Source organism: Amphiura filiformis, chromosome 18 (genome assembly GCF_039555335.1).
Source record: "Amphiura filiformis chromosome 18, Afil_fr2py, whole genome shotgun sequence".
In the NCBI taxonomy this organism is placed as follows: Eukaryota; Metazoa; Echinodermata; class Ophiuroidea; order Amphilepidida; family Amphiuridae; genus Amphiura; species Amphiura filiformis.
The window spans coordinates 64,265,849-64,291,502 of NC_092645.1; the positions used below are offsets into that span (position 1 = coordinate 64,265,849).

The window sequence follows — 25,654 nt, forward strand, 5'->3', positions numbered from 1 at the left end:
CCAGTGAAAATGATGTTGACTACTCACATTGAGTTGGTCAAAGACGCTGAGTGAATAGGCCCTCTCATCCTTATTTAGAGTGTCTTTTCCTTTCCAGTGTATCCAGAATCCAGATGGCTTTGTATCTTGAATAAGGACGAGGGGGCCTATTCACTCAACAACATCTTTGACCCATTGAAATCGCAATGCTCCTTTACCTCTGAAGGAGGCTAGAAAGGACACTTGTAGCGCGTAGGCTGGTGCGTAGTGAAGTCAAATGATTTTGTTTTGATCTTTGCGTGCTGATATCAACCATCATGACTACGCATTGAGATACGAACAGTTGTACGCCACGAGTGCATTCTTCAGAGCGTAACGTGCAATATGCACGCAACTGGGAGACAATCCTGCTGCCTATAAAAGGAAGTAGTCAGATGTGATGAGTTGCCAGTCTGACGAAACCACTAGTGTAGTGGTGATACATCACTAACAAATGTGAGTAGTCAACATCATTTTTCACCGGAATCCATGTTAACAGTTGAATCCAACATTCCAAATGAACTTGTTCAAAGAATTGGACATTTTATGTTAAAGCCTACTATGGCTAACACACAAAAGCATTAACCCCATGAGATATACCTACCGATTGGCCAAAATGAATATTGTGTCCACTTTTGAACCAATCAAGGAGGGTATTAATAAGATCATCTTTGAATGCAAATTTGACCATAAATAGTTTAAAGCCAAGTCATAATTGGCAATTGAAATGAGCATTTCAAGTTATCAACCAATCAGAAATGCTGTTAGATGACCAGTGGTGTTAAGAGTTACCTTCATCTAGGATTGATTTCCATATACTACCACAATGAGTTCTACCTCCAAATGAACTAAACAAGGGTCTTATACCAACACCCCAGTTTTCCCTCACTGATGCTGCAACAAGCGGATCATCAACATCTACCCGTGACGAATCACTAGCCGCTCCCGTCTCAGTTCCAGAATTGGTAACACTTGACGTGCTTGTCAGGCATGATAACGGCATGACATTTAATGTCACAGGTTTGCTCATGTGCGGTTCACTCCATTTAGTCCTGTTAACTTTTGTTCGTGATTTTCTGCCAGGCGGTGTGTTTGTTTCCTTCTCTGATGGTGTGTTTGTTACACTACCAAGTGTCCTTTTATTTACCTGTACTCCTTTACCCTGTGGGGTCACACCACCAGTGGCATTTTTTCTGACACCACTAGTGGCATTTTTTCTTGTCCGTTTCCCAATTACTTTGATTTTATCCGTTTTAAATGATTTCTGTCCTTCATCATCTGCATCAAAGAAGACAATTTCATCCTCCTCCTCCCTATCTTCATCTGCTCCTCCCGGCCGTCTGGAAGATGATTTCTTTGACGCTCTCGAGGCTGACGATGTTCGTGAGGATGCACTTTTACTAACGCTCTTCTTACCCTTTAATTTTTGCGATTTATTCGTCTGATTCTGACTTTTTCTGTTCGTCGGTGTCACACTTGTTTGACTTTTGTTAGTCGTCTTTTTGTCCGATCTCAGTGACCGACCTTTGCTTGCAACTTTACTCTCATTCTTCTTCACTCCCTGCCCTCTTCTACTTGAGACTTTCACACCTGCATTTTTTTCATCTGTTTTGTTTTGATCGGACTGACTCTTCGATCTTGTCTTCTTGTTGGATTTTGGCGTGATTTGGCTCACACTCTTCCGTTTCTGTCCCCTCTTGTTTTTTGTCCCATCTGGTTTGTCCTTGTCTTGGAAGACTGGAATGTCATGAGCTGATGTCAGCTTTGGTTGATTGCTTTCAAGTAGTTTCATTTGAGAGAGGTATTTAGCAAAGAAACACCTGCCATCTTGCAAATTTCTGAAGAGGAAAAAAAATCATGCAAACAAAATCAATTTTAAAGCAATCACAACTAGAACTCATTTTGCGGTTCTCGGATTCAGCTCTGGGTGGTTGCAATCAATAAAATGTAGGCCATCTTAAGGTGGCTGTGTACTCTCAGACATGCATGTAGTAAAAGTGCAATAACTTTGTAATTATTCAGCATAAAACATATAAAAGTATACATTTTTATGAAGGCAAGACATCAATAAATCTTAATATAAATACAGATTTGGGGTAAAAACAACAATTTTGAAGAAAATCACAAAAAGTGAGTTTTTGGCAATATTTGTTAGGTACATCATAACAAAAAAACACTCTTTCCAAAATATTTTATTTTGTTTTTAGCTCAATCTTGAGGCTCCATTCCAAAAACGTTTTTTTATTTTTTTGATATTGGCCTTATTTTTTGAGATATTGACCATATAAGGCATCAAAATGAACTTTTTAAAATTCAAAACGCCTATTTGCACAAAATGATGCCCAAAATCGGAAATAGACCAAAATATAAAAAATGAAAACCGTTTCTTGAGTCGATCATGCTTTTTACGATGATCATATTTGCTTACCTATAGATGCTGTATTTATTGAGTTATCGTGTACCTAAATCGTCATTTTACCGAGAAAATGAACATTGAAATACTGGCCGTTGAAGTTTAAAGTGGTCACATTTTGCACTTTCATTGAATCTCACAGGAGAATGCGACAGTTTTCGTTTTTGTAACTTATATTACGTGAACATCGGGTAAATCCACAGCCCCTTGAGAAGTTTGAGCGAAATCCATTCATAACTTGATATTTAAATCGGGGAAAGAACTTGAAAAAACCCACATTTTATCAGCTAAAAGCGGAGCCATTTGACCACTAGGTTTTTGTGAAATCAGTGCTTCCGTGGTGTTTCCATAAGATCGCGCGCGCATGCTGATAAGCGTCACAGCGTATATATCGTCGGCGTATTTGTGCGTTAACAAATTTCACGATCACAACGCGATGAGTTGTTCTTGTGGCGTGTACCTTGCTGGTACAACAAAGATTTTCTTTCCTTTTCAATTTCAAACACGAGTGGAATAGTGAAATAAAATCCTGAAAATATTGCAGTTGGAGTTTACAAATCTGGATTTTCATTCCTTGTATTTATAAAAAACATAACAAGGTACAAACATATCATAAAAACTCAATTTTGAGAAAGAAACAATGGCTAGAGTACACAGCCGCGTTAATTTAATAGTTTGTCTCAAAGCCCCTGTACCAATTAGTAAAATTACCCGCTTTTTGCATGTTATTCCTGCTCGATTGAGTAAATTTAATTTTTTTGTTGTTGTATTTTTTTCCTCCCAAATCCAGCACACAAAAATCTCATGTCTGAAGATAGCATTACATCGTAAATCTTAAGTTACAGATTTTTTGTGAACATATATGGAATGTTGAAAGCGTTTCTTGTAGTTATTTATAAAATATATAAACTGAGCTCAAAAAGAAACTTATAATTTTTCACAAGGTCATATCTTGAAATCCTGTCCATCAAATTGAACCAAAATTACACACAGATTTACTTCCAATACTCTACTCTTAACACATGTCAGTTACCAAGCAGTTATCCAACTGACACAACAGCAAAATGCACTGACATGGAACAGCTTCCTGGACCACATTCACAGCCCAGCCCTGTTTCATGAAAAAAGTGTATGAAAAGCAGAAAGCAGCACCGTTTTATCATCTGTGCAAGGATCTTGTGTGCATTCTCACAGATTTTTTGTGCTGGGTGCCAAATGTTGGGCTGTGAAAGTGGAGGAACTTCCAGGAAGCTGTCCCATGACAGTGCATTTTGCTGTTGTGTCAGTTGGACAACTGCTTGGTTACTGACATGTGTTTTGAGTAGATTATTAAAGTAATCCTGTGTGTAATTTTGATTCATTTTGATTGACACTATTTTAAGATATGACCTTGTGATTCACAAGTTGTGAAAAATTACAAGTTTCTTTTTGAGCTCAGTTTAGCTATTAGGAGTTGTAGAGAGAAATTTGGAAGCTTTTAAAACTGCAACCCAAACCAAGCAAATTTGAATTTTCGTTCTGTGCGTATTCATAGTTAAGGCTGGCATTTTCGGCGGGTAAACAGGTACCGCCGAGATTACATTACCGGGCAGGAAATACCCTGCCCGGTACCAAATTAAAAAAAAAAAAAAAAAAAAAAAAATGCATTCAAATTCAATGCATTTTGAAATCATTAATAGAGTATGACATGAATACAAATTATCAATTTTCATATTAAAATACAAAACATCTTGAAATTTTTTTTTTTTTTTAGGTCAACCATGAATGATCCTAGCATTTAGGTCTAGGTCCACCGACACTACAAAACCGAAAAAAAAAAAAAAAAAAAGCGCCGGGTACCCGGGTACAAAATTACCCGAAAATGCCAGGCCTATTCATAGTGTACAGTTTAATAATAGTGCATCAAAGTTGAATGGCCCGCCGACTAGGCTCAGAATCTGAGCTATTTATGACCTTTTTGCATTCAACATATAAATGGCAGCCCTCGAATTAACCCACGGCACCCATGGCATTTTGCCGCGGGTGCCCATCCCCACTGCTGTAATGCCCTCAAAATATGTCCTTTACCCAAGGCAGTCACTTGCCGTACCCTCTAATGAAGTTGCCGTCGGTGCCCCAGCCCTGCCCCATCATTATAAAATCATCTATCTATATTTGTGTGTGTTTTCTTCACTTTTGAGAAATTGCCTTGGTGCCCTTCTCAAATTTTCAACAGTTGCCATGATGCCCTCTTGAAATATTACAAACTGCCGTGCTGCCTTGCCTTTTCAGTGAATTAAAATCCAAGGCAATTATCAACTTGCCCTAAAAAAGTTGCTGTGCCCCTTCAGATCCTTAATTCGAGGGCTGATAAATGGCATCTCATCTTACCTATTCAGGAACCGCTGAGGATGTTTATTACACATCAAATGGGTTTTCCCAACAGGTGTCTTTGTTAAGATGATTCCAGACCAAAGCCCATCTAGATTCAGCCTCCTTATCTTCACGCTACTGTTACTACATCTGCATTAAGAAAGAATCAATGTTGATAAAATGATAATATATAACATGAAAATAAACTCAAAGGTGATTGACCAGACTGGGCTATTCCTGTTGAAATCCACGACCTTAATCTTCCACACAGGGAGTGTAGATTTTAAACGGAGCCACCCATTCAGGTAACCCCATTTGAAATTCACACTCCCTGCGTGGGTGATTAAATCATGTCTTCCAAAGGGGGTATATGGATTTCAACTGAAATAGCCCCTTTGTGGTCCAATTATAACACATTGTGTTTTCTCCTCACATCGCAGCCCATCATCCAAACATTCTTATTCTAAGTTTTGAGTTAAAGCCTTAATGTATGATTTCCATTAAAATTTAATTTTGTTATTCTTTATTCAAAATGTTGAAATAATATTATGGTAGTAATAACTGGCAGGAAGGGTTACTGTCCATTTTAAGCTGATATAACAAGGTAAAGTGAAAGAAACCCCCACTGGTTATTTTGGCCATTTAACATGCAGTTCTATAGGAGGACATAAAGTCATAATTTTTTTTAATTATGACTATATAATGTTGAACTTTGCTCTGTGGACCTACAAAGACAACAAATTTTGCTGATTCCATTTAGGTGCAAGTTGGGACATGTGTAAACATTACAAATATGCCAAAAATTCAGGTTTGAAAAAAACTAACCAATTCCATATTATAAGATCATACATTATGGCTTAAAAGTGGACTTTTTTTCTAGGGGAGGGGGGGGGTGATTTAGTGAAAAGTGGACTTCCTTCCCAAAATTTGGACCTTTTTTTGTCCAAAAAAGCATAAATAACCCGATTTATTTGCTTGCTACACTCGCAAATTCTGAAATTTTGGGACTTTTTGTACACTTTTCCAAATTTTTTTTTGGGGGGGAAGGGGCAGGTATCTGCGTACGGGCCTGCTCACAGGCGTGGAATGATGCCCATTGTCCATTAAATATCACCATTTGCCCTGGTTTATCATAGAAATGATAAATTGACTTCAATCTCACCAACGCTAAATCCTAAAGCATGATTTCCTGCAGGAGGATTTTCACATACCTGCCCGGTCTTGGTTTGTGCATAAAAAATTCTTCCTCCTCATGGATGAGAGATGAAACTTCATCCTCATCCTCCTCATCATCGTCTTCATGTGGTCTGCTCACATGTCCACTGGACTGGAGGTCATTATCTTCCTCTGTACCATGCTGCTTGGATGGTGACACCTGGGGATGATGTGGTGTCACTTCCTTTCCATCTCTTGATATCTCATCGGCTAACTCATCAAACCGGAAAGCACCAGTTTTTCTTAATTTAGCTACTTCACAACCCACACCACTGGTCGAATCACAATCCACACCACTGGTGGAAGAACGGTTTAAAGACAGAGAAGATCCGACTACTCTCTGATTTTGTGCAATATTTATCACAGAAGTATTGGGGTATCTTACTTTCTTTAATTTGCTAGTAATTGCTTTAATTGGCAGAGCTCTTTTGTTTGAGTTGTTATGTGACACATAGTCATCTGTAGAATTTTTGTCAACCAAAGATGTTTCCGAAAGGGACAGAGAACTATGAAGATCTTTGTCAGCCACAGATGTTTCTGAAGAGGATAGTTGCCTCTTTAATGCGCCGCTACTTGAGGATGGTTGTTTAAAAGATCTGTGTAACTTTTCTGTCCAGATATTGTGAGTCGTAGAAGTTTTGGGAGACAAAACGGTTGGTTTTGGAGCAGTTTTACTGCCAATTGATAACGCTGATTTCTTTATTGGTCCACGATACTTCAATTTTGGTAGTGGTGATGCGAGGGCTTGTGCTAGTCTGTAACAAACAAAAAAATTGAGACAAATTGAGATTCTAAGTATTAAATGCATTTAAAATGCAACATTAATAAATTTGTGGGTATTCAAATTTGCCAAGTTGTTTTGGGGTGTGAACCGACCGACAGGCTCATTCTCCATTTTGCTTCTTAAAACTTTAAATTCTTGCCTAATTTAAAATATTTTAAAACACTAAATGCATTACTTAACACTAGGCTGAGCAAAAGTCCAGAAAAAGCTGGTTTTAGTCCAGGTAGCTCCAGGCTAGTCCATATTAGTCCAGGTTAGTCCAGAGAGGATTGATTTTCAACCCAGGTTAGTCCAGACTCTTGAAAATGAGTCCAGACTGATCCATGAAAGTCCAGGTTAACCCAGGAAAGTCCAGGTTAGTCCAGAGAAGACACGATTTGGCAGACACAAGCTACTCATCATGTCTGTGCCCAGCTTCTCCCTTTGTTGTGCAAGTCATAAAATGTTGACCCATGAGATAATACTATTGATTGGTATTGATTGGCTATGTGATCATGCATGGCTAGATTATTTTCTCAAACTGTTAAGGCTGGTTCAAAGTGAATATTCGAAGGCGAATATTCGGCTTCGAATACGTTTTGGGCGTCAAAATATATGCGGCTTCGAATATAAAACTATGAACCGGAGAAAGATATATTTCTACAATTCACAGCGTTGCCCGACTGTTAACAAGTATTGCCCGTTGACCAAAGTAAGCAAAATTTAGAGAATTTCTTTAACGAAGTTAATAAAATCATAATAGGTAAACTCCATTTAACTATTGTCATGATTTAATGTCTGTATAAATGGGTCTTAATAGGAGCAGTGGCGTAACCAGTGGGGCCGGGGTGCAAGCTGCCCCGGACACAAAAACCTGGAAGAAGAGTCAAAAATTGGGAAGGGCGAAGAGAGAAAAGAGGGAAGAAAAAGAGGGAAGAGAAAGGGAAAGAAGAGAAAAAAGGGAAGGAGAAGAGAAAAAGGGAAAGAAAGAGGGAAGAGAAAGGAAAAGAAAAAGAGGGAAGAAAGGGGAAGGAGAAGAGAAAGGGAAGGGGCTCAAGGGAGAAGAGAAAAGGAAAGAAAGAAAGAGAAGAAGATCTATAGGCCTACTACTTTCATTGTGAAATTTGTACTCTGAAACACTGATATTTTCTAATATGCCAAAAACCAGGAGCTTCATGGCGCTCAGCCCCTTGACCCCACCTGGGCTTTGCCCTGGACCCCACCGACTCCACCCGTTTAGCGCCAGCGGCAAGCGAGCTTTCTCTCGAACAAAAACCCCGGGGGGGGGGGGCACTCCAACTTTGGAGGTGGCGCGTATGTAGGGCTGTTAAGACCCCCTTTTTCAGCATCGCTGTCACCCAAAGACCCCATATTTTTTTACGAACACATGCTCTGTCACCCAAAGACCCCCTATTTTTCCATTTGATCTATCACCCAAAGACCCTTACAAGTTCAATTTGAACAGCAACTTTCATTTATCACTGATTTTGTTACTTATTTTGAAAAAACAATGAAATTTGAAGCCATTTTGAACTAGAAATTTGATTTTCGAGGTTTTTGTGGCGCTTTTTTGGCTCTCATCCAAAGATTCCATTTAAAAAAAAGGTCATGTTCTCACCCAATGACCCCATATTTTTTCCCTTTGCTCTCCCCGAATGCCAAAAATCATGCTCTCACCCAATGACCCCATATTTTTGACATTTTGCTCTCACCGAATGCCCCTTAGTGCGAAAGTGCCAGCCCTACACCTATATCCATTTCATATTGAAGTGCCCCCCGGGACTAAAACTTTTGATCAGAAATTGGGAAATTTTTCAATCTTGCCCCCCGGAAGGTCAGGTCTGGTTACGCCCTGAGAGTCAAAAGATTTGCTTTTCGGGCATTTACGACCTGACTGTAACCGGCGCGGAGGTTGACCCATACCTTCTTGCAGGTTTCAACTGCAAAGCAAATAGATAAATAAAAAAATAAAAAATAAATAAATAAGTCAATAAATAAGTCAATAAATACATAAATAATTAAATATAGTATTGTCCAAAAGGCAGATTTGTAATTTACATTCTAGGTACTGACAGTTTAATTAAATAAATAAATAAATAAATAAATAAATAAATAAATAAATAAATAAATAAATAAATAAATAAATAAATAAATAAATAAATAAATAAATATCATAAGATATGATTGAAGCGACGACAAATATGACAGCCCTCACAAGTGTTATATATGAGACTACTAACGGTGACCCACCAAATATATATCTGTCGAGTTCAACAAAATTCAACTCCCACAAATATATTTCCGGTAAATACTTTTTTCATTGGCTGATATCCACTTGAGATCGGTATCATCAAAGTAGTATTGCTCTCATTTCATGATTCATTGAGCAATCAATTTTGGCATTCGACCGAAATACTGGCGTCAAAAGATAAAAAGTCTCGTTCGAACTTGTGTAGGCCTACATTGCTAGGGCCTAAGTGTGTTTTAATGCCTGATTCACAAATTACAGAAATAAACAAGAATTTTTTTTAAAAGAACACGCAATGATAGGGTACCAGCGCTCGTGGTTTTGGTTGTTCTGCATAGTTTATGAAGATATTCATTGCAAAGCGCTATATATCCATTCCTACATTCCTACTTATTTTGCCCTCTTAATTATTAATTATAATTATGAATTTGACTGAACGCATTACATCTTTATTCCGCCCAAAATAACATCGTTTATAGGTGCCCAAAAACGTCAAGAATTACGCCAGTGCGGAAAAGATGACAAAAATGGGTGAACCTCCGTGGCAAACGCATTTTATATCAATAACCAATGATTTACCACCCCCAGACCCTCACACATCCTCTGCCAGGGGCAGATGCATATGGTGCCCTAGAACTGGGGCCAAACATTATTTATGTAAAACCGGGGTCAGAGGATGATTTAAGGAAGCCCCATCATGTACTGCAAACGTGATATCACTAGAGTTTCCACTGCCACTTTACTTTTCAAAGCCCATTGAATTCTGTGCAAAAGATGTTGTTTAACATGTTTAAGAATATTGTGCGTGTGTCATTATTACTTGGTCGATTTCAGAACAAAAGTGATGTATGCATAAAGGATAATTCACACCTTCTGTAGGTAACATAACATGTGAAATCGGCTAGCATTTTGAATGCGTTTTTATTGTAAATATATCAGTCCAAATTCAAATTTAACCATGCCCGTCAATGCAATGTGCGAGCAGTGGTGTCATGTTCACTCACACAGCTGTGCTAACCGCAAGTCAACAAAGTGGCGTGGTGGGAAGTGCTTAAATCATCCTCTGAACCGGGGTGGAGGCATAAATCTGAATTTGGAGTTAGACTTTTTTCCTGCATCAGTCGATTTAAATAGAGCTACGTTAATATGGAAACATTCACTTGTACATTTAGGTTATGTTTGTAAGCCTAAATATCATAATTTTGCTATGGTCTCAGATTGGAATGCTATTGCCTGCCAGGCATTTTCCTTTTCCTGGACGTCTTAATAGTCCCTTATACTACTTTCATATCATATAAAAATGGGTACGCTTGTACCGCACTAATAAGGCACACCACTAAATCAATGCGCCATTTGTGTAACCCTAATGAGTTCAGGTAAAATACAGAAACTATTTGAGGTATTTTGGGCTGGTCTTTAGACTTATTAATCAGAAAGAGTGGCGAATTATGGCTTAAATAAAAGTGGAAAGCCTATACATAAATTAAATCGCATTTTTACAAAAAAAAGTCGCATTTTATAATTATTGAGAAAATAGGTCCATGAATTAAAAAATGGCAGAATCGGGTTTGCAGTCTTGAGAGCATGTCAAAATCATTGGGGATTTTTGAAATCATCGTTCGTCGAACGATATTCAGGTGACCTCAAGCCTTTCATATAAATCAATAGTATCTCGCTATCAGTTGAGCAATATTTAATCCGATCCAACTCATATTTTATTAGTTGCCGTATATATTTTTGCGTCACAAAAAGTATTGAAGCGAATATTCGCCTTCGAATATGCACTATGAACCGACCCTTACTTTCATATCATATGTATGTGTTTGTTTTATGTTTGTTTGTCCTTTCTAAAGTAATAAACATAAAACGTTGTAGACTTCATTCGCAGAAGGTTAGAAAATGTTACCAAAAAACGTTTAAATGTCAGGTTACATAAAGGGCATAATTATAAAGGGTACAAAATTAAGTATTGACAAAATAGTTGGCAAAATGTTTGCAAAAAATATTTTACAATAACATTTCTAAAACATTTTTAAAATATTGTTGTAGTGTGTTTTCATAAAAAATTTCTTAAAACGTTTTCTTGACCTTTATATAACCCGACATTTAATGTTATTAAAATGTTTTAATCTTAACCAAAACCCAAAATATAACCTGTTTACAACGTTTTAAAAACGTTTTTGTGCTTGCTGGGTCCCTACTTTGGTATTGGTTTGGGAGATTTCTTGCTTATTATAAATGTGTGTATAGGCCTTCAATTATGGGATGAGTAAAAGTTGGAATAAATCATGAGAATCTATATTTTTTTTATAAAACATTGATATAGATATGTACAGAACTAGGTAACAATATTGTTTACCTCATCTTAAACAACTTCTGTCATAGGCATAAATATTTATCTGTTCAAGAGCTTAACTTAATTATGGTTTTGAAGTTTAAGCAGTTCAAGCAAATAATCAATACAAAACTGCTCTTAAAACACCTTAAGAATAGCTAACAATGCACTGGTGAGAGCAGAGGTACTCAGAATGATGATTTGTATTGATTGGATCCATCATACTTTCAAGTAGTAATAATATCATTGATTGAATCAGAGTGGCTGATTGATATAGAAAATGAAATCTACTCCCGATTCCAGAAAAATAATACTATGTTCTTTTTCTATAGGTCTATGGGCATAATGGTCTATGTAAGGAATTGTAATTTTTAAAATGTAAATTTAGAAGCAAGAAGTTAAAAATTGAGAAATAGTGGAAAACTACATGAACAAAAATTGGCCACTTTTACATTAGTTTTAAAAACTTTGTGTGTCCTACACTGTAGGCAGAAAACAAATTTAACACTGATATATGTGGTAAAGTCTGAGTTTCATATCCTCTTATACCAGTAAAATTCAATTACATACCAAGTTTTACATGAGCTTTCATTTTATTGTTTTGTTGTTACCTAGTTCTGTACTTCTCTATATTGCCAATAAAATAATGTTTTATAGAAAAAATTGATTCAGTGATTTATTCCAACTTTTACTCATCCCATAATTATAGGCCTATACACACATTTAAATTATAATGAGCAAGAAATCTCCCAAAACCAATACCAAAGTAGGGATGTACTTCTACACATAATTGCTTATCTAAACCATAGAGTTCTAAGCACACCCATATTAATCGTGGCGGTATAACTTATAAAACATTACTACAGTGAGGACAGACAAACATAAAACAAACACATGCACATGATATGAAAATAACAGTTGGAGAAAAGCATCTAGCCATGCATGATCACATAGCCAATCAATACCAATCAATAGTATTATCTCATGGGTCAACATTTTATGACTTGAACAACAAAGGGAGTAGCTGGGCCCAGACATGATGAGTAGCTTGTGTCTGCCAAATCTTGTCTTCTCTGGACTAACCTGGACTTTCCTGGCTTAACCTGGACTTTCATGGATCAGTCTGTACTCATTTTCAAGAGTCTGGACTAACCTGGGTTGTAAATCAATCCTCTCTGGACTAACCTGGACTAATATGGACTAGCCTGGAGCAACCTGGACTAAAACCAGCTTTTCCTGGACTTTTGCTCAGCCTAGTGTAAGAAGTTTTTAAATACATGTCTGAGAATGCACAGCCCCCTTAAATAATATTATTATCATTATGGTAAGCCTATAAATTGTTTTAAACATAAATTGGCAAATGTCGAAAGCAGAAGTGAAAGTGGCCATTTGTTTACCAACTACGCAGGGGATGAAGAAAGACCCATTGAATCGATTTGGTGGATCATTTTGGCACTATTACTGTGTAAAATTTAAGTTTGAACAGTTGAAAAAGCCGTAAATTTGTGAAATGACGGTCCATAGAGCCTTTCGTTGTCACGTTTTCGTTTTCCCTATTATTGTAGGCCTATAAACTATAGGGCCTAAATTGAGAAAAGGTCAAAAGCAGAAGCGAAAATGGCCACTTGTTTATCCACTATAAGCATGGGGGTGTCTGAGGGGGATGTTCCCCCTGGCCCTGAGAGGGAAAATTTTGCAAAATTAAAATCCAATTGAAGACATGTGGTGCATCATTTAAACAGAAAAAAGGACCCAAACTCAATTTGCAAAATTTGAAACTGATACGGTACTATACAAGTCTTGAGACTCAATGCTGACAAAATGTGCTGGGCACTGCATTATCGGGAGTAGGTTTTAATTTCTTAAATGCCAAAAGCCGAGAATAAATGCACAATATCGGATGTTTCTCTATTCAAATCTGGCAATATTCAAACACGTACGTTTTCAAGATTTTATACGCGTTGGACTTTGGGACTTTGGATTGGAAGGGGTCCGCTGACCGTCCGCAAAGTGCCTGAACGCATTTAAATATGCATGTTTTGTGCGTTAAACTTAAAGTAAACCCTGGTAAAACATGGTCATGATGGTCATGGACAACAGGTGAATAATAGGACCAAACACAAATTACACAATATATATTTACATCGAAATTTCAATTTTTTTCAAGAACAGGTCGGTCAAGGAAACCTGTACATAAATATGTTTTCTATACTTCACTTGACCCAAATATATGATTTTTTATGGTGATGAGACACTCACACATGGAATTTTAGAGGGATTTTGATAGCAGTTCCATTAAAAAAAGCTGCTATCATCATGAGACTAAGCTCTAGAAACACCCTAGACTTCTCCGTAGTCCACTTGCCCATTTTGCATACATGTACTCTGGCTATTACATTTAAGCATAAAACTCTGATTTATATTGATTTGTGTGCAACTGATAGATTTTCACATCTGTATCTGATCTTTTCAGTCACCTCACTCCCTCTGTTTGTTAGCTTCCCAAGTGGACTACTGACTTTGCCTTGCGGTTAAGATTTTTAACACGGGACTCTATGGAGAGTTAGGCCAATTTCTGGCCTAACTAAAATTGGCCATGATGTAATGCATCTTTAAATGGATCTGCCTTGTGATTGGTCGCCCATATCTCGCTATGGTTTAAATCTTCCGGGCCCAGCGCCATTACCATTAACTACACCGTACACAACTATCTGTGGTATTTGCGGTGCTTTTTGTGTTGACGCCGAAAGTTAATCTCTCATCAAACATCTAGCGGCGTCTTGTACTATACCATGCTTAGTACTTGTGGTTAATGGACTGATAAACAAGTATGCTTGACAGTGTGTTTTTAGAGAGCAAAGTCCGGGGTAAAGTTCTGCTTAAAATTCAAAGTCCATAGTCGGATTTTCGTGGTTCGCTATCAATAAACTGGTAGATTCCAAAATCAGAATTTTCCAGTATTAAAGTGAGCCATTATAATTATGCAAGGTAGTGTTGCATTCAATTACTTTGATTGTCACTAATCGTCTGATATTTTTAACTCTTTATGACCATTTTACTATTGAATACTTTAATTTTAATAAACATCAGTATAATTTTGAGTTCAACGAAATGGGTTCATCATGACTATAAATAATAACATATTTTTAATTTAAAATTCGACTATGGCATAGTCTAGAAACACCCCCGTAATGCTGTTTTGGGGGATTTTGCTAGCAGAATCTTTTTGATGAAAGTCGATCTTTGAAAAGATGTAACTTTGCTACGGAAAGTGCTATGACAAAAAGGTTTTCAGTTTTGGCTTTCTTTACTCAAGGGCTTTGATTTGATATAAAATGATGCAGTTTGATGGCAAATTTAAATTCACCTGGCATACCTTCTTCTTCTCGCCCCCGGTTCTGATATCTGCACTCAATCCTAGGTTTCAGGGTAAGTTGGCGAGAGTACGACCAGGGCCGTGACACTCGTATTCAATCCCTGTATAAAAAGTGAAGTCATTTTACGGCAGTTTGATTGACACATCGGCAGTTTGTGTGTGTGACGGTTGGTAGGGAGTTTGGTACCGAAGTAATTGATTGACAGTTTTGGTAGTTTGGTACCCTAAATTTTCAAGATGGCGCACATCGACTGCCAATTATTCGGACCCTTTCCAGCAAAAATACAGCTTATTTAGCCAGCCTCGTCATGGGGTCATCGCAGAGAATATTTTCCTAGCATATTGAGCTAACTTCTCAGCTACCGTACTTGGTTTTTCACAATATGATAGTAATGGAAAAAAAACAACCAAATGTTCGTCGTTTTTCCCAACTTAATTTTTTTTAAACGATGACGTAAACATCTTATTGCATCATCTCTTCATAATCATTCATGCTCAACTTGAGCCTCTTCCACAGGTGATGAACATCGCTACTAATAGTTTTTCACCTGTACTTCATAATGCCTGGCACAAATTGAAAACCAATCTGATTTTCCCTTTTGATAATATTGACCTTTGTCATTTGACCTCTGAAAATTCTATGCCCAAACACGCCTGGTTTTGCCATACCACGTCACATATTATAATCAAATGCAGTAAACCTTTGACGAGCGCGTATTGTTTGTTTGCATCGCGTATTTACTGCGTTGGACGCACTTGTCTCTGATTGGCTGCTGAGGCGATCTGCTGTTGCCGAGTGGAAATTTATGAATGAACTGTGTGCCGTACGCGTTGTTACTGTTAGCGCCGAATTTGCAACATCACGGTAGTCGCGCTCGTCAAAGGTTTGCTGCATTTGACTATAGTACTCGAGAATCCTTGTCGTCAGACTGGTTGACAGTTGAACATGTGAAGCTGCCGACTCATCATGCTCATATCATGGACTCAATGAAATGAATATGAGCCTATGATAGACACAGGCCCGTACGCAGGGGGGGGGGGTGCCAAATGTGCAAAAGTATACAAAAAGTCCCAAAATATGGCAATTTGCGAGCGTAGCGAGCAACAAAATCAGGGTTTTTACGCTTTTTTGGCCAAAAAAGGTCCAAATTTTTTAGGAAAAGTCCACTTTTCACAAAAAAGTCCACTTTTTTAAAATCAGCCCCCCCCAAAAAAAATCCTGCGTACGGGCCTGGATAGACATGTCCACATTGCTTATTATACATGTAGAGGGCGACATTCAATCCAAAAAGTTGCGACTAGGCTTGTTATCGTTTCATTTTTCTTTGGCGACATGTCGCCAAAACTCTGAATCCGACGTCGAATCTTTGTCGACAAACAAGTGAAAAATATAGTCTTTATAAAGCTTCCGAATTTAGCACTCAATGCGTTATTTGTGCATCCATGACGGCCGACGATGGCGAATTCTATGACCCTAAAATAGCACTTGTTACCTGTACGAGCGGTGCCGAACTTTATCCTACCATATTTCCCTTGAATGATTTGACTTCTTCCAAACATTATTCTTGTTGGATGGCTTCATTTATTTGCTTTTTCTCCTTTATTTTGAGGATTTATTACGATGATTTACAAGGTCAAATTAATTCAACAGTGAAAGCATGCAGCGATGATGTAATGAAGTGTGCAGGGGACTCCCCAAAAAGTAGTTCAAAAGTGGTTCGGGGGAAGGACTTCGCTTCAATATGACTACATTGTATGTTATCATGAACCCAATCAACTCATTGCTGTATCATCTCACTTTTTAATTTATATTTAAATAAAACAGCTAAATAATAATCCATAGGCCGGCCAAGAAATATAATTACATCTTTACAAGCAGTATTAAAACATCAGCTTGCCCTCCCAGTGCCTACACGGTAATAATGGACTGACCCATGAGTTACGACATGACGAGTTCGCTATTAATAGCTCACACACAACGTTGCACCACATACACATGGGTTTCGCTCTGAGCTGAAATACTCCATCACACACGCCGCGCCGCGAGGTTGCATCCTCCATCTTCCGGGTCTTGGGGTCGTTCGCCATGTGCTAGCCCTGATGAGCATGTCGGGAAACCCCATCAAAACGTATCTCAAACGTTGATCGTCATCACAGGGATTCCCCTTCACGTCACATTGTTTATCAATTTGATCGGGAATCGCCAATTGCATGGTTAACCTTTTACGCTGAAGTTAAAAAAACTTAACTTACAAAACCTTAATTCGTTCAAATTTTATAAAAATAAACTTCTTGACCATAAACTTGCTTTAAAAATAATTGTATATGAAATAAAACCCATATTCAGAGAATAAAATCAGAACCAACATGAATAATACACGTGGCCTGGTGAGATCATCACCCCGGCCCCAGGACCCAGGAGGCAAATGCCCAGGTAAACATGTTTCTAAATATGGTGTAATTGATACTTTCCCACGGTCGGTATGAATGAAGTTATGAATATTTAATGAGGGACTACCCCGGGAAGTACAAGGTCGCTCGTAAAGTTGTTTACCAAAAATGTCTACTTTCAACGTGCGCATGGGCAGAACCAGGTTCCCGCGGTTGTGTATGAATAATTACCGTAATGAGGGAAAGCACCCGGGGAAAGTACCCGATGTGTGGTACCAGAAATTCAACTTTTCGTGGATATTTAATGGCCAATTCATTCTTGGAGTTATTTGAAAACAAAATGTGAATTGTTCTTGTTGTACAGTGATTTACTACAAAATACGGAGCATTTTACCAGTAATATGGAAAGTTATTTGCTAGTTGGCTGAGGGCCGAATGAGAGCCAACGCTAGCTATTGGTAAAAAGTTTTTAGCTTGGAGGTTTGGACGGCATTTTAACTCGGATCATGGCAATTCTATTGGCGTTATCATGGTGAGGCCTATACCCATCTAAGTGTAAACTAGCTACATATATTAATTGGCTTCCCTTTGTTTTTTGTAGGGTCATTTTGTCTGGATTGTGACGCTCTTGGTTTTATATTTTTACTACTAATTACTAGCCGTGCATGATTTATTATTGATTACTATTTTGTTGACAGTGATAGCCTCTTATCGACTGTCGGAAAAATCTCAAAAAAATTCATTGTCGACAATATTGGCGACAGTAGCTCTGTCGATAACAAGCCTAGTTGCGACCACAGTAGCTCACAGTCAACTGTGTAATCCCCATAGGGAAATACAAAAATTTGAAATTTGGACACCAGAAACTTGGAGACGTAGCTGTAGATACAGACTTTAAGGTACATATTTCGAGGTGCATAACAGACACCAAATTTGTGTCATAACAAACACCAAATTGGTGTCGATGACCTGACATGCATGCATTCTTTTGTGATGGTCTTTCAATTTGTACCGAGTGTCCTTGGCAGACTTGACTATGCTTCAGTGGTCATGAAAGGATTCAATAGATAACCTCTGCCCCACTAATCCCCAGCTATTGTCTGAAATTGCACCTCGGAAGATATATTATAACAACTCAGTCCCTCAAATGATAGTCATATAACGACCAAAAGATAAATGACTGACTATCATTGAGGACTGAGTTCCGCAGTCTAACGTAGCTGGTACTTTATCTTTGATACAGAAGTCAGCATGCATTGAAAGTTAGATTTCATAAAATAAAATCGCCTTTGTGTAAAATGGATCATGGTAAAAAATTATGCATTACATGCTTTTTTAGTACAGTAAGTCATTGTAATGTAAGGTATTGTCTAGTACGAGGAACCCATACTGTACTTAGCAGGGCCGTAGCAAGCGGGGCGGCCGGGGATGCCATGGTCGCCCCACTTTTTGAGAAATTTGTTATGTTTTTCTTTATATCTTTATTTCAATATTGGCGTATATTTGTATTTTGGCCGCCCCACATTTGTGATGGCCGCCCCACATTTTTCAACCTTGCTACGGCCCTGGTACTTAGCTCTGCTAGTACGGTATGGGAGGATCTGTATGCAGAAAGCTAGTGCAACGTAATTTCAATTAGAGCTTGTACGAAAACATACAAGGCTCCAGAAGCTTAAATATCTGCATGTTTGTCATAATATTAATTACACGGGTTGTTGTACTTCTTACCTAAACGTTAATGTTTGAAATTGTAAATAATACTCCATTATGTAGGTATGCCAGGCAAACCTTAGTTAACACATTTGCTAGTCAGCCAAATTCGCCGACAATGTCAATGCATATTTACATAGAAATTTAAAACAACTGGCGAAGAAGGAAACCTACATAAATATGTTTTCTATACTTCACTTGACCCAAATATATATGATTTTTATGGTAATAAGACAATCGCACATGGAATGCTAGAGGGATTTTGATAGCAGTTCCATTAAAAAAAGCTGCAATCATAATGAGACTAAGATCTAGAAACACCCCCGAAATGCCGTTTTGGGGAATTTTGCTAGCTGAATCTTTTTGATGAAAGTCAATCTTTGACAAACTGTAACTTTGCTACGGAAAGTGCTATGAAAAAAAGGTTTTCAGTTTTGGCTTTGTTTACTCAAGGTCGTGTGTCTTATGGTGGGACCCCAAAATACCTGGTGACGTTACATTTTTCTCTCCTCTTTCTGATTTAACTTGTTGTCACAGGGCTATTCTTGGTCTAATTGCATCAAGTTTGGGCTCATTATACAGCCTGATTATTCTAATTTTCAAATATGTTTCTCAATTTGGAATGCCAATTTGTTTAATTAGTGAAAAATACCAAAATGTTAACGAAGATAAACCTGGTGGATAAGCGGTGGAGGATAAGCGGTGGAGGAGTATGGGGCCAGAGCCAAAATTCCCGTTTGTGGCGGGACGGAATTTTGATAGACCTTTTAAATTGTAGCTCTGTGACTGTTTATTTTATTGATTCTTCATGTTCTTAATATAAACATGTAAGTTACAGACTACATTCACACGCAAGAAAAATAGTCCAAAGAATCAACATGTTGCCACGGTAACACAAATTCATCGATGTGGCGGGACGGAATGATAAACTTCATGTATTTGTGAACACAGTACATTTGTTGAATTTTTATCAAAAGTACTGGGATAAAACATTTGTTTCTAACATTGGTATTAACTTCAACTATCCTTCTTTTGTTATGGAAGGAATTATAAAATTCACCCCCTTCTTTAGAGTACGCTCATTAATTTTAAAAATCATGTCATTGTGGCGGGACGGAATGTGGCGGGACGGAATTTTGTCCACCATGTCAAAATGAAGAAAAAAAGCAATTGATTCACTTTAAAACTGACAAAATTGTCTTTTCTTTCACTTCCAATGAAAAATTATTGCAAAATATAAACTTAGAAAGAAAATTTTCATCCCTTCCTGAACTTAAAAAAATCATCTCAAAATGTGGCAGGGCCATGTTTTACACCACAGACCCTGAAAATAGCCTTATTGCTGGCATTCTACCACAAAAGGCCTGAAAAAGAAGAAGTTAAAATGGCTCTGAGTCTAGCAAAGTTGATGAATTCAATTTTGTGTACTCAGGAATGTTTATTACCATAATAGTTGATATTTTGGAAAGTTTTGACTAAAATTATTTTTTTCGTCCCTTCCGGAACGTAAAAAAATCACCTCAAAATGTGGCGGGACGGAATTTTACACATATTTTTATTTATATATTTATTTTTGCAAAGTCCATTGACATTTTTTTTAGTGCTGAAATTGTGTATACAGAAGACCTTTATAATACCATAAACAAAAAAATCCTATCTTTTTTAAATATGTAGTAACATCAAATTTAACAATTCCGTCCCGCCACACCGAGAGGGCGCTACGTGTGTATTTCATTGCTTTTATTTCGAAATTGACGGGCAAATTTTACTCTTTTTTTGCCGATTCATAATCTTTGGTTAGTAGTCTATTAAACCAGAAGAGAAATTCACTCCTGTGACAATTTCTAAATTTTTGGTTGAGTGATGACCATTTTTGGCTCTGGCCCTATGTGCATTCTCTATGGGAGACATGGCATCTTTTTTAATTTTAAATTATAAATATCATTGCCAAATTGTGTGCTATACTTGTAAATCATACCTCAAATGAAAGCTTGATCATTCATTATTCTTATTCAGCTATTAATTTGATCTATTTGTGTTTTCAAGTATTCACTGAGAATTGCAAGTCACAAGAACCTCAATTTTTCCTATTCACTTACACACAAATGTCAAGATTTTCAGTCACAACATGCGTTTTGGCTTTCAATTGTTGTATCTTGAGAATTATACACCCTAAGATAGGAAATGTATACATTTTTGGAAAGCTATTTACCCCAGGAATCCAAATATGCAGTTAAAATAAATGTAGGATACACTCTAAAGAAAATATTTTCAAAAATGTAATCAACATTTTGTGCTTGAAGTTACGTATATTTTCACACCCTGTATCACCACTTTGGTCATTCATAACATAGCAAAAGTATAAATTTTATTCAAGCTCATAGTGTTGCCTGCCACAAAATTAGATTACATTTGAGGTACCGTATTCCATATCAGTAGCAAATGCAATAAATTATGAACTTACTAGTAAAATTTTTTTTTTTTCATGATATCACCCTATATATTTTCTTACGCACCCTGTATACCAACTTCATTTTTGCATAGTTGGATTCCTTGGAACATAAGCTTTCCAAAAATGTATAGTTTTGTTGGTGTGAGATGTATAGTTTTAGACATGTAACAATTTAAGTGAAAAGGAGGACAAATTATCAAAATCAGTGCTTGTAACGCAAATGTGCCCCACCATATGACACATGACCTCAAGGGCTTTAATTTGATATATAAAATGATGCAGTTTGATGGCAAATTTGAATTCACCTAGCATACCTACATTATGAATCCAGAAAAAAATAAATTTTCCAGAGCACACAATTCCTATGCAACTTCAACTTTAAGTTTTAGTGCCGTAAATATGAAATATCACATGATCAGGTGTCACGTGAATGACGTGATACATTCAGCTCTGTTGCAAGGCGATGACGTCACTCTGTAGCGCTGTTTTATGACTCTGATTTCTAGTGCCGTAGCTTGCACGTGCGAATTTTTTAGATCGTTTTTCATCTTTTTTGGTGATTGTACATACAATGCAGTAAGGCTCTCACCAATTCCTGGGTACCCGAGTTTTTTTTTTTTTTTTAATAAGTTTTTTCAAAGTTTTCGTGACTTTAGAGAACCACTTGACCTATTCTGAAGTGCTAGGATCACTTACAGGTAATTTGAAAAAAATTTGAAAAGAAAATTACGAAAAAATTACAGTTTGTTAACCTTGCTATACAAACCACAAACTAATATTTGGTCGCATGTCATAAGTTGGGTACAATTTCCATTACATGGTCAAAAATGTCAAAAAATGTATTTTTTGATATGTTATATATATTGGCAACCTCTAATAATTAACACCACTTCTAACCTTAACACATGCTTTATTTTTGAGATAATGCTTAATTACTAATCAATTAATACACAGGCTTCTATGTAAATCTCAATTTTCAAATGCGTTTTTCTCAAATCGGACCTCAATTACAAAAATGACTGTAAAATTTTTATTTTATGCAAGAATGTCATCAGATTTGGAGGATATGTTCTCAATACATTAATGCTTCAAGTGAACTATTTAAAATAATTATGCGTATGTTAATTACATTGTGAAGGTCAATGACCTTTTACGAGTAATTAACAAGGCGGTTATTCTATTATTGAGGAAATGAATATCAAGAAGAGAAACGTACATTATAGCATGTAGCTAAAAATACTGAAATTCAACTAGGATTTCATCAAAAATGAAAAAAAAAAGAAACATATAACCATTTAAGGTGGTACTACACCTCTTGATAAATTTGTGACTATTTTTGCATTTTTCTCAAAAAATAATAACACACTGGTAACAAAAGTTAATACCGGTATGTATATTATAGGGGTAAGGAATCCAGTTACTACTCTTGAATTTCAGTGACTCAAGACAAGCGGTATGTTATTTATGATAAAAAAAGAGGTACCGCTAGAATGTACCTCATTTCTTAACATATATAATGAACCCCTTGTCTTGAATCACTGAAATTTCAGTGAAGTAATTGGATTCCGTACCCCTATAATATACATAACTTTTGTTATCAGTGTGTAGTTATTTTTGAGAAAATGCAAAATTATCAAAAATTGATCAGGGGTGTAGTACCACTATAAGTAGTCAGTAATTGTTTTAGTTGTACAAATTCAACATTCAAAGCTGTCAATACATCATACCCTCACTAGATTTGAAAAAGTAACCAGTAGTTTTGACATGCTCACATGTGAATTTTCACATAGGCCCTATTACACACTCCCGCATCCGCCTGCTCCACATCCGCCTGCTCCTCCACCCCTGGCATTTTTCATTTCAACTGATGTGATTTTTTTACTGAACAATGTATAATTATACGCTTCAGTAGACTGAAAGAGTATAAAATTAGGCTTAATATGAGGTATCAACCACTGCTGTAGGATATGGGGTTACGGAAAGCCAATCAAATTTGTAACGCAATTTTCAGAAAAGTGTAATCCCTCCACCCTTTTTGCATACCCAACTTATAACATGCGACCATTTACCTCTTCATATATTACATATTATAAATGCATGGAAAACCAATGCATTTATAATATGTGATAGATGAAGAGGTAAACATAAGTTTGTGGTTTACATATTAAGAATAACAAACTGTATTTTTTTAATAATTTTTTTCGTAATTTTTTCAATTTTTTTTTCAAATTAACTGTGAATGATCCTAATGATCTTAGCATTTCAGAATAGGTCCAGTGGTTCTCCAAAGTCGCCGAAAACTTTGAAAAAAAACTGCCCGTTAGTTGAGAGCCCTACAATGCAGCATATGGTTCTTTTCATAAGGAACGCGCAGGATTAGTTTGATGAACAATTTAGAGTGAGTATATGTGCAATTTACTGACAATCGACGCACTCAAACCGAGATGCCGCTTCTGTGCAAACTTAAAATAGGGCAGCATCAATAACGAAAATGTCATACCGATAAATGACACGTCTGTTTTGCCCGGGTTTTTTAAGTTTGCCTTGCGAACTAGGTATTGTCAATGATGGCCGCAGAAAAGTGCAGTTTTTTAAAAACAGACATTTGCCCATAACTTCGCTAATTTTTTACCTACAGATATGGTTGACCCCTCATTTTTTAAGTTAAATAATCACCTTTTTAAACAAAATAATTTCCATGTGAAATATCCTACTTGAAAATTTTGTGAACATGCCTAGACCTATAACGAGCATCAGACATAGACTGTAAGGTACTAATTTCGAGGAGCATAACAAACACCAAATTGGTGTCATAACAAACACCAAATTGGTGTCGATGACTTGACATGCATGCATTCTTTTGTCGAGAGTTGACATGGTCTTTCATTTTGTGCCGAGTGTCCTTGGCAGACTTGACTATGCTTCAGTGGTCATGATAGGGACAGGCACATCTGAGTGAGGGCGCTATTTATTTTACTTGATAATAAAGCCCTATGTAAATCTGTGCCATTTTGTGCCACTGAAAACACCATTTTTGGAGAAAATGCTGAATAAAACCAAAATTAATCTGTTTCAGATGCTCTAGTTTGCATTGACAACAGATTCAATGCTTTAGGAAGCAGAATGCAACATTGACTTCACTTTTGAATATTTTTTTCTATGAGATATGCCTTGGTGAAAATCACCGTTTTGGTCAAAAAAGGGGTCAGAAAGGGGCATTTTTGGGAAAAAATTATATTTTGACCCAAAATTCATCTTCTGACAAAAGGGAAACATGGTTTGACAAAAACTTTCATCCTTTTCACACAACAATTCCAATTTACATATTTGCTGGGAGAAAGCACTTTTTTGTTATCGCTTGGGAAAAATCATTGTTTTTGCCTAAAATGGGCCCAAAATGGCCGAAAAAATGGCAAAAATTGACCAAAATTAGCACAAAAATCACTTTTTTACCACCTTAAAATTTGAATTTTCATATAAAATTTCACAGATGTGTTGAAAATGATAACATGCATAATATTCAACAAAAATTAAATTAAATTACAGTGAAAACAAAAAATTGACAGGGGGGCACAAAAATTATCAAGTCCCCCATGCACTCCTATGGTAAGTCTTATCAGAGAAAATGACCCAATGTTCCGACAGTAATTTCGTCATAACTTCACTTAGCAATACAGTAGAAGATTGGTTTTGGTGTCAAATTGTTTCTGAGAAGTTCTCTCTTCCAATAAACAACAATTCATGTTTATAGAATTAATTTGACATTTTTATGCCTGTCCCTAGTCATGAAAGGATTCAATAGATAACCTCTGCCCCACTAATCCCCAGCTATTGTCTGAAATTGCACCTCGGAAGATATATTATAACAACTCAGTCCCTCAAATGATAGTCATATAACGACCAAAAGATAAATGACTGACTATCATTGAGGGACTGAGTTCCGCAGTCTAAACGAGCATGTGAGGCATGTGACTGAGTCTGAGGTAAGCTTAGAAATTTATCGTGTTGATCAAGTTCACAAATTATGTCAGTCACCATTGATGATCGATAGTACTTACGCTCTGTCAAATTTCTTTTTAATGTGAACTTCCGATTCCATATCTCACATTTATCACATTCTTCAACAAAACACGAAAACAGTGAATTAATTTTGTGAATCCCGGCAAATTTTGTTTTTGACTTATCGACCTTTAACCTCTACGACCACCTAGAATCTCAACTATTTAATTATTTTTTTTTCCTCTTTTTCTTAAATTTCTTTGGTACATTCTATATAAATACTATGGTGACACCTAATAATTTGAAAATAATATTATATCATGTATTGTTTGAATTATAAAGCCTCTTTTTTAATATAATAACTGTAAAATTAATCAAGCAC

At 36.7% G+C, this 25,654-nt stretch overlaps 1 protein-coding gene across 1 annotated transcript; it reads right to left on the reverse strand.

Moving 5' to 3' along the window:
• Nucleotides 1-613: 613 nt before the first annotated feature.
• Nucleotides 614-25,440, reverse strand: LOC140138920 (uncharacterized). Its single transcript, XM_072160703.1, has 4 exons — nucleotides 25,332-25,440; nucleotides 5,995-6,753; nucleotides 4,802-4,933; nucleotides 614-1,856 (listed from the first exon to the last, which is right to left on the reverse strand). Exons 1-4 carry the CDS (start codon nucleotides 25,370-25,372, stop codon nucleotides 800-802), a joined length of 1,989 nt encoding a protein of 662 aa, XP_072016804.1. The 5' UTR covers nucleotides 25,373-25,440; the 3' UTR covers nucleotides 614-799.
• Nucleotides 25,441-25,654: the final 214 nt, after the last annotated feature.

Bases quoted from the DNA above. Each gene is read 5' to 3' on its own strand.
- LOC140138920 (XM_072160703.1), bottom strand. From the start codon at position 25,372: ATGGAATCGGAAGTTCACATTAAAAAGAAATTTGACAGAGC. The intron at 4,934-5,994 runs GTATGTGAAAAT...TTCTTAATGCAG, and splicing joins CACAAACCAAGACCGGGCAG to ATGTAGTAACAGTAGCGTGA. The intron at 1,857-4,801 runs GTAAGATGAGAT...TTTCCTCTTCAG, and splicing joins CCTCAGCGGTTCCTGAATAG to AAATTTGCAAGATGGCAGGT.